General features: G+C 34.6%; 1 protein-coding gene across 1 annotated transcript in view; it reads left to right on the top strand.

Annotated features, from left to right (window-relative positions):
* ccser2b (coiled-coil serine-rich protein 2b) overlaps nucleotides 1-16,692 on the top strand; it is a 137,506-nt gene that overhangs the window by 93,798 nt on the left and 27,016 nt on the right. The window contains 3 exon segments of the mRNA XM_087275978.1: nucleotides 11,524-11,604; nucleotides 12,300-12,386; nucleotides 16,368-16,478. Coding sequence (XP_087132104.1) covers nucleotides 11,524-11,604; nucleotides 12,300-12,386; nucleotides 16,368-16,478 — 279 coding nt within the window.

Raw genomic sequence — 16,692 nt, 5'->3', positions numbered from 1 at the left:
ACACTTTTTACTAAGTCATAGTTGCATGCTGTTTTAGGCCGAACAATCAAAGTACCATGGTAAACAATATAGGAACTGCATCACAGGTTGTCATTGTTCAAAATGAATATCAAACCAACTTCACCTCAGTAAAGCATGCTAGGCAGAATAGCACTATTTATTTATTTTTTGTTATTAAAGGGCACCTATTTTGCCTCCTTTTTTAGGATTTAATATTAATATTATGGTTCTTCTGAGTGTGCCAGTTTAGGTTCTGTTCAAAGCACAAATCAGATTTTTTTATTATAATGTGTCAAAAAGTGTGATTTTGGGGGCGTGAACACAGGTCGCTGTTTTAGGGACGTGTTGCTTCACATGAAAAATAGTTTTGACTTCCCGCCCAACTTAACAAGGGGGCAGAGCAAGAGCCCCCACTCTTTGTGTATATGGCAACAGACAGGCAGACAGAGAGAAGCAACATGAGTGAGAGGACCAGCATTCAGCTCTACATGTACGACACAGACCAAGCAGAGACTCCTGTTGAGGAATCAATATTCCTAATGTGCCAGTATGTGTCAGAGTGGTAGTTACAAAATCATTTGTGTCTTTGTTTAGTTTTACCGTCACTATGTAACGATGCATGCTTCATCCGTATTGGGATGCAACGATTAACCAGTTTCACTAATCACTAATCATGATTTAATTCATCACGGTTAATTAATCGTCAAGTCCAGTTTCTGCATGGAACAAAACTGCAGTAACTAAACAAAGTTATGCCAACTGTGTGTTAGTTTAAAGTTCCGAGCTTGTACACAGAGACTAATAACCACGCACACTGGATTAACTTTTACTGAGGCTATAAATAAGGCAAGTTCGTTATTTTCAATGGAGGGATGCGTATGCGAGGCAACTCGCTCACACTTCCCAGTGGCACCTAGTTGAGATGACAGGGAGCTTCTGTGAACCCGAGAAATGCAAACGGCTGGTTTAAGGAAGACGCAATGAAAGTACACGTTTGCAAACCCACCTAAAGTTACAAACAATGGCGCCGATGGGAGTGATCATGTAGTAAATGTTGATCCACCAGCCGAGATCAGTTGAGTGTTTTCAGAGAGAGAGCTGAAAGACTCGGTGGATTAGCTGTTTTTAATGGCCCAAATCTCGATACTTTGCATTCACGGTGTGTTCAGCCAAAATGGTAGCTAAATGTAAAATCTCTTGCTCATTCGCAGGAAGACGATGAAGACTCTTTTGTTGAGCCCAATGAGCTTTACATCCAAAAATAGAGCAAGGGTGTTCCTATGGTTACATTGCTTTGACTCTCTTGCTGAAAATGGAGGATATGGTAGAGTGCGCCTGTCCGTCAAGTTGCGGTTTGTCTTAAAACTACTTCAATTAGTACACCATTTTTAAGTTGTTAAATTGACAGAAAAAAAGGACTTGGTGTGTTTATATCCCTCCAATATATCGGTCTTTACACTATACCTACACACATGTTTGTCCATGTCTGTCTGTCCGTGTTGTTTAGTCAGAGACTAAACAATGCTTCTGTCATCATAACCCATTCGTAAGACAGCACAATCTACATAAACTTTGCGTGACTAAAATAGTTTTAAAACATTACCTGTTTAAAAGAAATACTTCAGCCATGGTGTCATCTTTCCTCCAGTGTGCAAAAAAAACTTCAATATTATTTCAGGATTTGTTTTTATCGCTGTGACTGTCTCAATAATGGTTAAAAAAGACTTTTAAATGAAATGAGATTTAGCCTAGCTCAAAATAATTTTATTAATGTTTTGCTTGGTTTTAAGAATACTGCGTTATGAATATGAATTTTCAGGACGCATTTTAGGTTTCGGGTGTGGCTATACTGTACTTTTACTTTCTATAGCCTACATTAAATGTATAATTAAAATGCAATAATTAGCCTAGCTTTTTTTTTGTTTGTATTATAAATATTTCATTTAAGTATTTTCAATTTCAACTTTTAATTTATGCATTATTTATTAATTTAGGCTATTTTTTTTTTTTTTTTGCGGGTCAGCTGTATTGTTCACGAGAACTATTTTTATCTTTCCGAACTTGTTTAACAATTAAGTTTTACTTGGTTCTTATTACGGCTGAAAAATAATAAAGTTACTTTAATACTTAAAGTATTAGCTTCAGGATGAACAACACAGATCAGGCTGGGATGAACATGAGTTTGCTTCAGATATACAGCAAGCTTATGACGCAGATGTTAAAAGACAATGTTGTGTGCAGCTTTTTATTTTTATATTACTCTGCAACATAAAAAAGTATACAAGGTTTTGACAAGTTTTGTTAGCGCTATGAAATCAATGCATTCAGCTATGAATTACTAAAACGTCTTGAAAAGGATGTCTTTGTGTCTTTTTAACTAGTAGCTCGAACCACGGGTAGTCGAGTAACTCGAGTATTGTTTTAAAAAGAAATCGATTAGCAGAAACCAGTAGTCGTGCAAGCGCTAATATATATATATATATATGTGTGTGTGTGTGTGTGTGTGTGTGTGTGTGTGTGTGTGTGTGTGTGTGTGTGTGTATTATTGTATTATTAAATGTATTCATCTTATAAAAGTTTTTTATTGGGCAAATAAAAATCTTTTCCATCTGTGCCGTTTGAAAAACTCTCGCCTTTAGCCCCTTCTGAGTCTAAAGTTTCGTTCACAATGGTTTTAAAAATGTCCTAAAATTGCTCTGTGAAACATGCAGAAACCCTGCCTAAACATAGTTTACATTTCTTTCTTATTTAATTACCTACTTTATTGAAGATGCAGCAGGTTAATCTGCCATTAACAAGTCTTTCAAGCAGAGGAATTTCCTCTGGTCTTTGGATAATTATGGATTCAGAAGTTAACGCTCAGACAAGTCTTTATGTAAGGTCACATTTTTGTTTGCAGATTAATTATATCACAGAAAATGTGATATAAATTTTTGCCTTTAGACAAGAAATTATTTTATAGTCATTCAAACGGCTCTACTGAAGCGTCTCTACTTGATGGTTGGTCTCAAGAATTTTTTGCTCTATTTTTTTCCCTCCAGTTTGTAGTTTTCATCAAATGTATTGTGGGCTATATTAGCGGTTAGATTACAGACTGTTCTACACTTTGAATTTCTAGTGGAAATTGTTGAACATCCAGGGACCTACTTTTTTCAACATACTTATAAATGTAAATACTAATATAAATATTGCATATTGGTGACACACTTATTCTATTTTAGAATACTATTTAGGATTGAGAATATGCAAATTGGCACACAATATTACTCACCTCTTTGCAAAGTCTTGATTTCCCTTGGCTGTCACTACTTAGCCTTTGTTTTTGCCTGCAGTTGTCTTGTTTGACTTTGGACTGTTCTTCTGGTTTTTGGATTGCTAGTTGCCAGCCTCAGCCCTAATCTGCTTATATTCATACAATCATCATTGACTGTGCATGTGTTTTGTTTCCGTTTATACTGTCGCTGTTAAACAGTCCTGTAGTTGTGTTATTCAATAAAGCTGCATATGGATCTAGACAAGCCTGACTTTTCGCAACACATGCACATTAGCTAGTATGTCATTTGAGCATTAGATTTTACAGAGTACTTGATGTCATCTGTCCAGTGTGTTTGAAAACTCTGACATTTACTAAGATATTATCATATTTTCATGAACACTTAAAAAGTAAAGGTTACTGGGGCCTTAGCAGCACTTTCCTCAGAAAACTCATGATATTTACACATGGCATTAAGCAGCTTTTTTTATCCAAGCAAGCACTACACTGAAAAAAACTTTAACTATTCAAAAGAACAACGTTTAAACATTGTCATTATGTGTGCTCATTAGAACTCTTGTTAGTTAAGCTGACATTTGTTAAACAAATATTACCTGACTTAAAAGAGAAAGATAAGATTGTTTGCACTTTGCCAATTAAATTTTAATTAAAACTTTATAATGAAATCCTGACTTGATTGGCTCTGTTTCATTTTCATTTCAGCACATATATTAACAGTTGTGATTGACTTTGCTAGAGTCTTTAGGAAGTTTTCAGTTGCACTGTAAAGTCATGCTCTCTTTTCTTTTGATTCATGAACTTCCAAGAATGTTTGTTCTTTTTTTGGTTTCAATAAGGCTTACAATCATCTCTTTAATTTAACACTTTTGTGAACAATTGTTTGTATTATTCCAGTTTTTTTGTTTAATATAGAAAGCATACAGCATGTGACTATATCGTAAAACAACCCCGAATACCCACCCCACACCCAGATAGATAAAAGAATAATGTTAAGCCAAATACAGAGTAGAAGTTAGGTAAATACAAATAAATAACTATACCATCCTGAGATACATAATGTACATATAAACAGAAAAGCTGTACATTAGAAGGTAGAAACAAAAGATTTGGCAATATCAAAAGCTAAAATCCAGGTCCATGTACAGTATGCGTGCTGGTAAAAGTTCTGTACAAATAATGTTCAGCAAAGATAGGCCCCATTGATGTCTACTGACAATATGAGAAGGGATCCCAGTAAAGTGAAGGGCACCCTATACTGTCAGTGGGCGCCGTCTTTCATATGAGACATTAAACTGAGGTCCTGACGCTCTGTGGTCATTAAAATAATGTGGTAAAGAGTACACTGAAAAAAAAAGGATTTCTGCTAAATTGTTAGAAACAATTTATATGTGTTAAAATTGCAAATTAAATTTAGTCATGTTCAACTTAATTTGTTTGTTTAAATTCAGCCCAAATAAATAGTTTACAAACAATTAACTTTAATATTTAGTAAATCCAAGGAGTCCTCTTTGAATTTCTTCTTTTGATTTTTTCAGTGTAGGGGTGTCACCCTGATGTCCTGGCATTTACCCGTCTTGTCGTCCCAGTCATCCCTATCCATCGAATTGGCTCTATCACTGTCTCTCCACTACACCTATAGCTGATGTGTGGTTAGTGTTTGAGTGCCGTTGTCCTGTGGCTGCCATATAACATATGACTTTGTTTTCTTTCAGATTAATACAGTCAAAGTAATAAAAATTTAATTTTTGCTCTTCCCTGCTGTATAGTGGTGGTAAATAGTGACTTTAAATTGCCAGGGACTTAATAAAAAGTCTCACAAAGTGGATCAAGGTTTTTTGTGACAAAAACAAATGTTCTAACTATTTTAATTATAAACTCCAGTCAGACTTTTAGTCAGCCGAATGCACGTTATGGCCATATATTGTACACCAAGGAGGATGACTTTAGGGTGAGTTCATTATGTAAGTTTTATTTATGGGTTAAATATTCTTTTAAAACAGGAACTCCAAATTATTGATGATATGTTGTATTAAACATAATTTAAGACTACATGCATACAGATAGACTGACTAACTAACATATAGAAAGACAGATAAATAAGCCATTGCTTATTCCATTGTTTTCTTTAAAAGAATACATACAAATATTTCAATTATATATTTGCAAATTTGGTTTTTGTCATACTAACGTGTAGTTAACTGTTTTACATCTTTAGTTTTGCTACTTCAAATGCTTGGTTACATTTGATTTAGGAGATTTAATCTAGAACTACTAATAGTCTTCAGTTAGAGGCTTCCCTAAAAGGTGATCAATGAGATAGAATAGTGCTAAGCCATTAAGAGATTTATAAACCATTACAAGAACTTTGAAAGCAATCCTGTTGCAGCCTAGAAATCAATGTAATGAGATTAAGTTTGGGGTGATATGCACGTTTGCTGACTAAAGTTTCTAATCCAGAAATGTTCCAGAGATTGTTTTGTAAATCCCTTTTGACTTCTAAAATGCACCATTCAGTTGTACTTTGTAATTTGCATTAGAAAAGTGACATCTTGTGCATTAGAAATGGAAACTCTCATTACCGAAGCGCTAGAAAGTTTGTGTCTTTTTACTCTGTTAATCTTTGACTAGCTGTCAAAAGCCAACCTTTTTTGTAGAAACGTATGAATCTGTTTTGACTGTGTGATCTGTGAGTCTAGCTTTATGAGCTTGATCAGGCTTTGAGTTGAAATCTGCAGGACAGTGAAACTGACAAGCTGGATTTGAGGGTCTCATAAAAATATTAACAAGACTGAACATGTTAATTACCTTGTGAGACAGTAGTTCTGGGTTTGTAGGATTACAATATATATATATTGTAGCGGGGCAGAGGGAAAACAGCGACACAGTTGGATAAGTTTACAGACAAGTCCCCGGAGGGTGCTTTATTTACAACGTGAAGGTGGTGTAAAAGGTGCTCTTCTTCGGTGTGAGGTGCTCTGGTGCTCCGGGAAGTAGGTGAAGGACAGTGAGTAGTCGGGTGTAGGATCGTCACGAGCTGGAGTCCGCTAAGGAGAGACAGAGAGACAAGCATTAGCACAGGGAGTCATTGAAGGAATGAAGCTCATCTTCTCCTAGCGTAGGTTGGGCTTATATGCCTCTCTGCGTGATGCCGTCCAGCTGTGAGTGATCCGGGCTTGATGATGGTCCAGCTGGGTGAAATTAGCGACCAGGGCGACGTGGCATGTGCTCGCTCGTTACAATATATATATGTATTATTATTAAATGTATATTAAAAAAATCACTTGTTTGCAATACAGGTGCTGTTCTGTTTAAAATTCCTATGTGGTAACTGAGTTTATTAGGTTAACTAGTATTGAGTTTTTTTTGTGTGATAGTTGAATATATTTTAAATAAACTGCAAACAAAAAATATATATAAACTTATTTTTTTCTCAGATTCTTTCTTGAAACTCTTAGTAACATACTTGTCTGTCAATAAAGTGCAGTCACTTTATTGATGGTGTTTGATCATAATAATCTAGAAAAAGTCTGTAAACATTTTAATGAAAATATCTGTAGATTTAATATTTTTTTGCACTTTATTTCAACAAAGAAATTTTACCATAGTTTTATGGTTTTTGTTTGGCAGCCCATAGTGTATGGTTGTGTGAATGCGTGAGTGTATGGGTGTTTCCCAGTACTGGGTTGTGGCTGGAAGGGTATCCAGTGCATAAAACATATGCTGGAAGTATTGGTGGCTCATTCTGCTGTGGCTACCCCTGACTAAGCCAAAGGAAAATGAATGAATAAGCATTCATAGCCTTTGCTCAACATTTTTTGAAGCACATTTGGCAAAAATTACAGCCCCAAGTCTTTTGAATATGATGTTAGAAGTTTGTCTTACCTATTATTGTGTAGTTTCTTCTGTTCTTCTTTGAAGAACCACTCAAGCTCTGTCTGGATGTATGAGTATATTTTAAATGATGTCTGTTGAATATATTTTAAATAAACTGCAAACAAAAAAATATATATAAACTTATTTTTTTCTCAGATTCTTTCTTGAAACTCTTAGTAACATACCTGTCTGTCAATAAAGTGCAGTCACTTTATTGATGGTGTTTGATCATAATAATCTAGGAAAAGTCTGTATAATAACAGTGTTTCTTGTTAAACTCTTAGTGTGTAACTTTATTGAAAGGATTTGATCGTAATAATCTAGGAAAACTGTAAAATAACCGTGTTTTTCTGTAAACATTTTAATGAAAATATCGGTAGATTTAATATTTTTTTGCACTTTATTTCAACAAAGAAATTTTACCATAGTTTTATGGTTTTTGTTTGGCAGCCGTAGCTGCCAGTCATTTGACCTTTTTTTTTTTCGATTTTTTTTATTTTTATTTTTTTTACTTTTTTTTTATTTATTACTTTAATTTTACGTAATTTTAAATGTACTTAAAAAAAACAGGAAAAAACCCTGGATAAATAATACGGCAATTTTATTTTATAAAACAGACAAATTGTTGTAATTTGTCATTACTTATATAGTACATAAAATAACAGTCAAGCTGTTAATTTACAGATATCGTTTGTAATTTTACAGATTTTTGTATATAATTTAAAATAACAGAAAAAATACTGTATAAATAATGCTGTAATTTCCCTGTATAAAAACAAAAATGTCAGTAACTTTAATGATAAAGTACCTAAAATGAAAGTCAAACTGTGAATTTAGAGAGATTGTTTGTCATTTTACTAAGTTCTACATATAATTTTAAATGAAAAAAAATTACTGTAAAAAATGTAGGGATATTTTCTGTAAAGTATAAAATAAGGTTGTTTTTTTACAGTGTGTATGTGTGTATATGTCTATATATATATATATATATATATATATATATATATATATATATATATATATATATATATATATATATATATATATATATATATATAATACATACATACATATGCATTAGAACAAACATTATGACATATAACATGTGACGTAACTGTCACAACCACCAGCGGTCTAATCCTTGCAGATTGCTGGTATACAAGTTGATTGCTGGAGAATAACACACACACCACACTAAAGAACTTCATATCCAATCATGCCCCACTTACACACACCTGTTCCATTGATCACACACACACACACACACACACACACACACACACACACACACACACACACACACACACACACACACACACACACACACACACACACACACACACAAACACACACACAAACAAACACACACTCACTTAGCTGAAGGATCATTATGAACTGATTACATGGACTATATACAAAGCACACAAGCACACCTCTGGGCTGAGTCTTGTTTATCTATTAGCATTAAAATGCGTTTTCCTTGCCTAGCCTAACCTAGCCATATTAGACATTTGCTTTGTTTATTGTTTATGCTGTTAGCTGCCTGGACTGATCTATTTTCCTGTGAGCCGACTGCCCTGTATCATACTGTTTGTTCCTGTATTTGACCGATGCTTGCCTGACCCTTTTTGTAATAAATACTGCATGTGGATCCTCAATTCCATTGTCAGTGTCCACTCCATGACAGTAACAGCATGCAATAATCAATTTAGATTTCTCTGTATTGTGTATTTTGTGGTAGGCAAATATAGCCTGCTTTAAACCGCTTAAAGTTTCTGATAGGAGTAAGAATAAAAGGCAAATAAAAAAAATGACAAGCTTGATGCTTGGTACTGAAAGGTGCATTACAGAAAATAATCCCCGAAAGAGGCCAAAACCAACTCTTTCTTTTCTGTATTGAGCCTTCTCTGGGTTCGCTTTCTTTCTTACTACTGAATTTAACTATGTTTTTAACATATAAGCCTGTCTCCATTAGACAGTGACAGAGCCAGGAAGCAATGGGAGGGCAGAAAGGGTAAGATCTTATCCTGACCTTAAATGCCCTACTGGATATCTGTGCAATGCCCAGAAAGGCAATAGCTTTAGCTTTGAACCTGTTTTGAGCTGTTTGAGCTGAAGCGGTCTCTGTTAAAGCTGATTGTAGATCATTTCTGAGAGGTAGAACATGTTCTAGAGCTCCGTAGAGAAGTGTTGCAAGTGAAGGCTTTTGAAGAGATGAGTAAGATGTTGAAAGAGATAACAACTTAAGAAAAGACACTTCACATCTGTTCTTTCTTTTTCATCATGGGGCCCTTTGCACAAAAATCTTCAAATTCTTCAAGTGTGTTTGTTAAAGTGGAAGAGAGTAAAGATATTCTTTTAAAATATTGCTAAGGACACCATTAGCCTTATGTCAACTCACCGGGAACATTTCAGAATGTTAACATGTCCCCACTGTCTGTTTTGTTATTGGATAAGTGTTTGAAAAACATTCCCAATTGTGGAACTGATAGATATTCACAATATGACAATTATTTTAATGAATTTGTCTTTAAATGTCTCTTGAGTATCTTTTCAAGCTGTGGCTTGGCAATAGATGGCTTTGGATTAGAACATTTAAACACATTTTTTAAAGATGTTCATTAAAATTATATTTTAATTACAATCTTTTGTGGGTGAAATCCAGTCATTCCAATGGGAATTTGAGAAATACTTTCTATGAAGACTATACATATATTACAAGTGTATTCTTTATATGTTATAATGCATGCATATACATGTGTTTAATCATCTTCTGAATAGTTGAAACAACTGTAAAACACTGTATAATTCTATTTAAGTTACATTAAATTATTTATCTTCCCATTTTATAGAACATCTGGGATGTTTTCACATCGCTTCACTATTTTCACATTTGATGTTACAGCATTATTCCGAAATGGAGTGAATTCATTATTTTTCTTAAGATTCTACAAATAATGCCTCATCATTTTTCAGTTAGCACTGTAACGTCACAGCAAGAAGGTTGCTGGTTAAAGTCCTGCCTGGGCCAGTTGGTCTTTCTGTGTGTAGCTTGTATGTTCTCCCTATGTTTGTGTGGGTTTCCCCCACAATTCAAAGTCATGCAGTATAAGTGAATTGGGCAAACAAAATTGCCCATAGTGTATGGTTGTGTGAATGCGTGAGTGTATGGGTGTTTCCCAGTACTGGGTTGTGACTGGAAGGGTATCCAGTGCATAAAACATATGCTGGAAGTGTTGGTGGCTCATTCTGCTGTGGCTACCCCTGACTAAGCCAAAGGAAAATGAATGAATAAGCATTCATAGCCTTTGCTCAACATTTTTTGAAGCACATTTGGCAAAAATTACAGGCCTAAGTCTTTTGAATATGATGTTAGAAGTTTGTCTTACCTATTATTGTGTAGTTTCTTCTGTTCTTCTTTGAAGAACCACTCAAGCTCTGTCTGGATGTATGAGGGAATTTCAGTGCACATACATTTTCAAATCACTTCAGAGATGCTTAATTGGGTTCAAGTCTGGGCTCTGGCAGGGCCACTCAAGGAAAAAATCACTAACATAGTCAAACTTTGTTATTTTGGCTGGTTGCTTAGGGTTGTTGTCCTAGTGAAAGAACCTTCACCCAAGGCTAAGGTGCTCTGAAGCAGGTTTTCATCATGAATGTCTTTGTATATTTCTTCACAAAGCTTTACCTTAATCCTGACTTGTCCCCCAGTTCCTGTCAGTGAAGTACATTATGTCGTCCAACAGCTGCAATATTTGTCAAACTGTAGTGAGTTTATTCATCTGCTGTCACTCTATGTGGTATGTGGGCAGAGTAATACACAAGGGTAAGGAGACTGTACAAGTGCTGTTATTACAGGAATATCGCACTGCTATCAGCCAATCAGACTCAAGAAACAGTGATAACTGTTGTGTGTGTGTGTGTGTGTGTGTGTGTGTGTGTGTGTTTGTGTGTGTGTGTGTATATGTGTGTGTATACACACACACACACACACACACACACACACACACACACACACACACACACACACACACACATATACATACATACATACACATATATATATATATATATATATATATATATATATATATATATATATATATATATATATATATATATATATATATATATATATGTTAACCATTATATTATACACTGCTGGAGAAAAACTTAGTTTTTCACAATGTCTGGGGTTCTTCTTGTACAATGTGGTATTCTATTGTATGCAACACAAAGGAACGGTCTTAGAGAATATAAATCAATGGGGAAGAAATGTCTACTGTGACCACAGCTAAACTTCCTTTCATAGAAAAAAACATATTGCCTCACTTGCAGTACTAGAAAATTGATTTTGTTGCTGTTGTTGTTTTTAGATGGAGACTGATTGTTCAGTCGAAGAGACTTCAGAGGCTCTGACTCCACAATCCACCGACCAGTCTTTACTTGATGAAAAGGTGACATCTTTTGCTATTTTGTTATAAGTTATATTTATATATATATATAACTCCCAGTGTAATCCAGATATTTTCCAGTTTTCCACTATAAATTAATTTGGGTTCTACAAAAGGGTAATCACTTTTGAAGAGATGCACATTTGAATCTGCGTATTGAAGTTTATTTTTATTGAGAAAATATTCCTCTAAAAATATTTATTTTAGTTTACAATTTGATAGAAATGCAAATGACTGTCATTACTTGTGAGAATATTAAAAGAGCATTAAAAAAACTATACAAGAAATATCTGGAGAAAGACAGCTGGTATCTTCAATACAAGAAATTTATATTAAAATGTGTTTATTTTTTTAATAAAGAAATGATTTTTTCTGGTCACTTTTTGTTTTCCAAAAAAATGCTAAGTGTCTAGTTTATTTCAGAGGTCTTTGTGTGTGTTAAAAGGATTTTAACATAAAGTATTCTACAAAATTGGACAATACTAATACTCATGATACTGTATGCCCAAAAAATACAGAAAAAAATAGACAAGGTAGTTTTAAATGTTTAAAAGTTAAAAGTTTAGCATATGATTTTTTCAGGATGCTGGATGGCACTTGTGTAAACACGATTAGGCGTTGTTTACAAGTGGTATTATTATTAGCCTTGGTACTTTGAGAACTTATCTTGTCTTATTTTGTCTTCTGTTATTCTATAGGTGGCACTGCTCCTGAAAGAGATTGAAGAACTGAGAAATGAGCTCAGAAGCAAAGACATCATGATCGCTGAGCTTTCCCAGCAGCTGGTGTGTATCATATATTTGCTTATAACAAACAGACATCAACTTTAAAAAAAAGAAATCACATGATTGCTTAAGAATATTATTTTGCTGTACATAGTTTATTTAGTACAAAGGTTATAGAGATAGTGACGTTATTTGCAAGTAAAAATAGTATAATAAATAATTATTATTATTAAATAATAACAACTATTTTTATTATTAAAATTATTCATTCATTCATTTTCTTTTCGGCTAATTTATCCGAGATCGCCACAGCGGAATGAACCGCCTACTTATACAGCACGTTTTTACACAGCGGATCCCCTTCCAGCCACAACCCATCTCTGGGAAACATCCAAACACTCTGATTCACACTCATACACTATGAACAATCTAGCCTACCCAATTCACCGGTACCACATGTCTTTGAACTGTGGGGGAAACCGGAGCACCCAGCCGAGGCTCAACCCAGCTACCTTCTTGCTGTGAGGCGACAGCACTACCTACTGCGCCACTGCCCTATTAATATTATTAAAATTGTATTATTTAATAATATAATATTATATTCATGTGATCCCTGTTTACACCTGGTATTAATATTAATAATGGTTGATCCTAATACATATATAAATGGAGTTTAAAACTCTTTTAGCTTGTCCACTTTTGACTACTTCCATGGGTTGTCAAAACAGATCCAATGATCAATCTTCTATAATAGCTCAACATTGCACCACAATATAATTTATACTTGCATATGTGTGTTTTAATTGATCTGATTGTCATATTATAATACATATACAGTACTGGATGATGTGGGTATCTTTAAAGGGTCACGAAACACCAAAACACATTTTTTGAGCTGTTGACAGTCGTATATGTGTCCCACACTGCTATAAACACTATTAGGACACCTATATTTCACTAAAAAGTGTAAATTGGTTGTTTTTGCGTTATTTCAAGCAAATTTGTACTTCCTGTTTGAAACGAATTTTTGAAGCTGCGTCACGGTCATGACATCATAGCGTGTATTCCAGCGTGCAGACTGGACGTCTGTGCCAGAGTGAGTCTTATTACGTCTTACAGTGTGATGCATTAATGCATGAGTAAGGCTTGGTTCAAACCAATCAGCACGCTCTATTGTGCAACTTCATTAATATTCATTACTGTCACAGTGTAGACGGCAAAGACGCCACGTTGTGTTGGCAAAACAAGCGTGAAGTGTTGCTTTTATAGTTTGCTGCAGTTAAGTTTCGTTTTCATTTTCTCTCTGTGAGAGCTCAGCTGGATCACGTGTGGATTAACAGTGTACGCGACGCGCGACAGCAATAACTTACGTGTCTTAGGAGGATTATTGTTTACCTGAGAGCTGTTCTCATCTGCAAACGCTGAGATCCAGTTTGTAGTCTCCTCTAAATAAAGACGCGGCTCTAGTTGCTGGTGATTGTCCTGTCTCTACAGATTTGGTAAGTGAGCGACCAGTGCTCTTTGTTTATTCAGTTCGTATCAAACAAACTATTGCACCGAGTGCAATAGTTAGCACTAACAGTTACAACCAAACTATTACCTCGTGTTGGATTTTGTGACTGGAATAACACACGCGGCTTTCTGACGCTACCTGTCGTGTGTATCTAAGTTTCCAGGAAATGCTGAGTTTTTTTTTTTTTCTCTCATTCGCCGTGCGGTATCAAACATTGCATGAAAAATACACGCTTAGAGCAGATCCTCGAATCAAATATCACGTTTTTCGGGAGGGACATTAATGAATTCCCTGAATGAAAGAGCCAAACTGCAGTTAAAGTCCAACATTTAATAATTTGGCAAATAATTCGACTACAGATGTCCATGTAAACACAGTCACATTGTCCGCTGTGGGTGTGTGTTTTGACTCTGAAATTCAGCGCGCCCAAATAGACACTCCCATACCAAGCCGCTTTTCTTCCTCCGACACTCCCACCTAAACAGAGCTGGACACGCCCACTTTTCTGACTTTTTCCAAAGTAGAGGTGTGAAAACACACTGCTGAAACGAGGGGGTTTCATGGCCCTTTAAAGCACAACACAATTCATTCATCATATTTGCATGCACATTACATAATTTCAACCCACCATCATTATACCCTCTTTCCAAAGGCTTCCCTACAAAAATGTTTTTAAGCAAATGCTTTTAAAACAAAGGTTTGCAATTTATTCTAAAAGCTACTTGATATGGACAAACATAAAAACACTTTAATGATTCGTTCTGTTTGATCGAAGCACAGTGACTGCATGCTGATGCCAATTATAAACAGAATCTGTGTGTGTCCAAAACAGGTAGTGCTAAAATGATTATTTGTTACAAACTATTGCATTCAGAGATTGAAATTATTTTTGCAGTGTCTTAACAAAGTAACAAGAATGGATGTTAATAAAGGAATTATATTTTTTGATATACAGTTGAATTTTGTTGCCAAATGGGATTTTGTACTTGAACATAGACATACACACCAGATTTTGTGCGATGCGTCAATAGCGCCGCCACATTTATACAGTGCTCCCAGAAAAAATGTCATTCAACTGCACTAGAGTTTCAAGATTAAAGCTAATCTGAAGATGCTGGACTTGTGTACGCTGTATATGTGTGTAGTAATGAGCAAACAAAGAAAACAAAGCATTTTATAGGTAAGATTTCGTATTTTATGTTTATGTATGTCACAAACTTTTGTGCTAAATGAGTATTGATGATACTGCAGTCTTTTCCTTCACTGACCATAAGGCAAAGTAGCACCAACTCGCCCTAAATACTAGGGCTCATGCTAGTTTTGTTGAAAAATAAAATGCAAACAATGTACATAAAATATGACAACAAGATGCTGCGGTGCCAGAAGCTTTTGTTATTTTCGGCTAAGTGAATGAGTTGGGATTCATTCACAAACAAATCACTCCCTCCATTAGAAAGAGAAGTGAAAGCAGGAGAGGGTGTGTGTTTCAGGACACGGATTAGATCAGATTTAACAGGGAGAAAGGATAATACATTTCCATGCACACACACACACACACACATGCTTTTTGTCGAAAATTACCATCACTTCTCCAGTGATGTACAAAAGAGATGTAAAATTCTAATATTCATAACTTAACAATTTTAAGAAAATAAATATTTGCATACTGACCACCGGGAAAACTGCTAATCATAGATACATGTATGTGTAAATATATCTATGGCTCTGGATGGCTAGACCTTCACTTTGGTCTCACATTCATTTCTAAGGAGCGCTACCCTTTACTAAAATGGTAGGACTATTGACGCATTCCTTCCAGTAGACAACAATAGCCTAGGCGACGTCTGACGTAAATGTCTATGGTACATGAATGCCAGACTCCATTCTTGTCATTATTTTTCCCCATCATTTCTAATTTGTTACTTTGTTTTTTTTTATTTTTCTCACTTTTATGAAAACACATTACACTCTAAATTCAAAATATGAAAATAAGTAATGGGATTATTTTTTTAATGATTCTAATTAGATTCTAATACATTGTATGCAATTGGTCAAATGTTATGGTATTAAATAATTTAATTGATCAAAAATACAACCAGTGTTCTGTCATTATCATTTAAAATCAGTAGTGTTGTGTCATTATCATTTAACATCAGTATTTTCTTTTCCTGTGATGATAATGCTTAATTTTACCAGCCATTATTCATCAGTGTCACACGAAACTTCTGAAATGATGTTATTATGTTGATTAGGTGCAAGTAATATTATACATTACTATCAATGACTTTGTGTCAATGGGATAGTTTTATTAATTATTTCTTTTGTTTTGTGAAATGTGTTTAATATATTTTTATTGTTGTTGTAAAAGTCAAACTCAGACTCCTTGATGATGTACCGGAGATATTGTGCATTTTGTGTTTTTTATGAATATTTTTGGAAAAACAACATGACCAGTGTTTAAATTGTATGCTATCAATTATGTGTTTTACTTTGCAATACATCATCATTTTATTTTCATTTTCTTTTAGTCTTCTCCAGTGGAAGATATGCAGTGCCACTGCCTGGATGGTTTAGATGGTAACAAGTTGTCATTGGAGCACCAGGACAAGGATACTCAAACCCTGTGGAAGCCACATAATGTAAGTATAATTGCAGGAATATAAAAGTAAAAATAATAATAATAATAATAATAATAATAAAAATAAAAGTAAAAAAGTATAAAAGTTTATCTCTTAGAATGTTTGTCTGTAGTCCAGGTAACACAACTGTATGAAGGATGTGAATAATTTATTTTCAGGCTCTGAGAAAAATCGTTCTCAGATAGTGGTTGTTGGCCTGTACTTTCAGAGTCAT

This window comes from Danio rerio, chromosome 12, assembly GCF_052040795.2.
Source record: "Danio rerio strain M-AB ecotype USA chromosome 12, GRCz13ab, whole genome shotgun sequence".
NCBI classification, from domain to species: Eukaryota; Metazoa; Chordata; class Actinopteri; order Cypriniformes; family Danionidae; genus Danio; species Danio rerio.
Note: the sequence above shows the minus strand (reverse complement) of the source record. Positions and strands in the feature narration are given on the sequence as shown.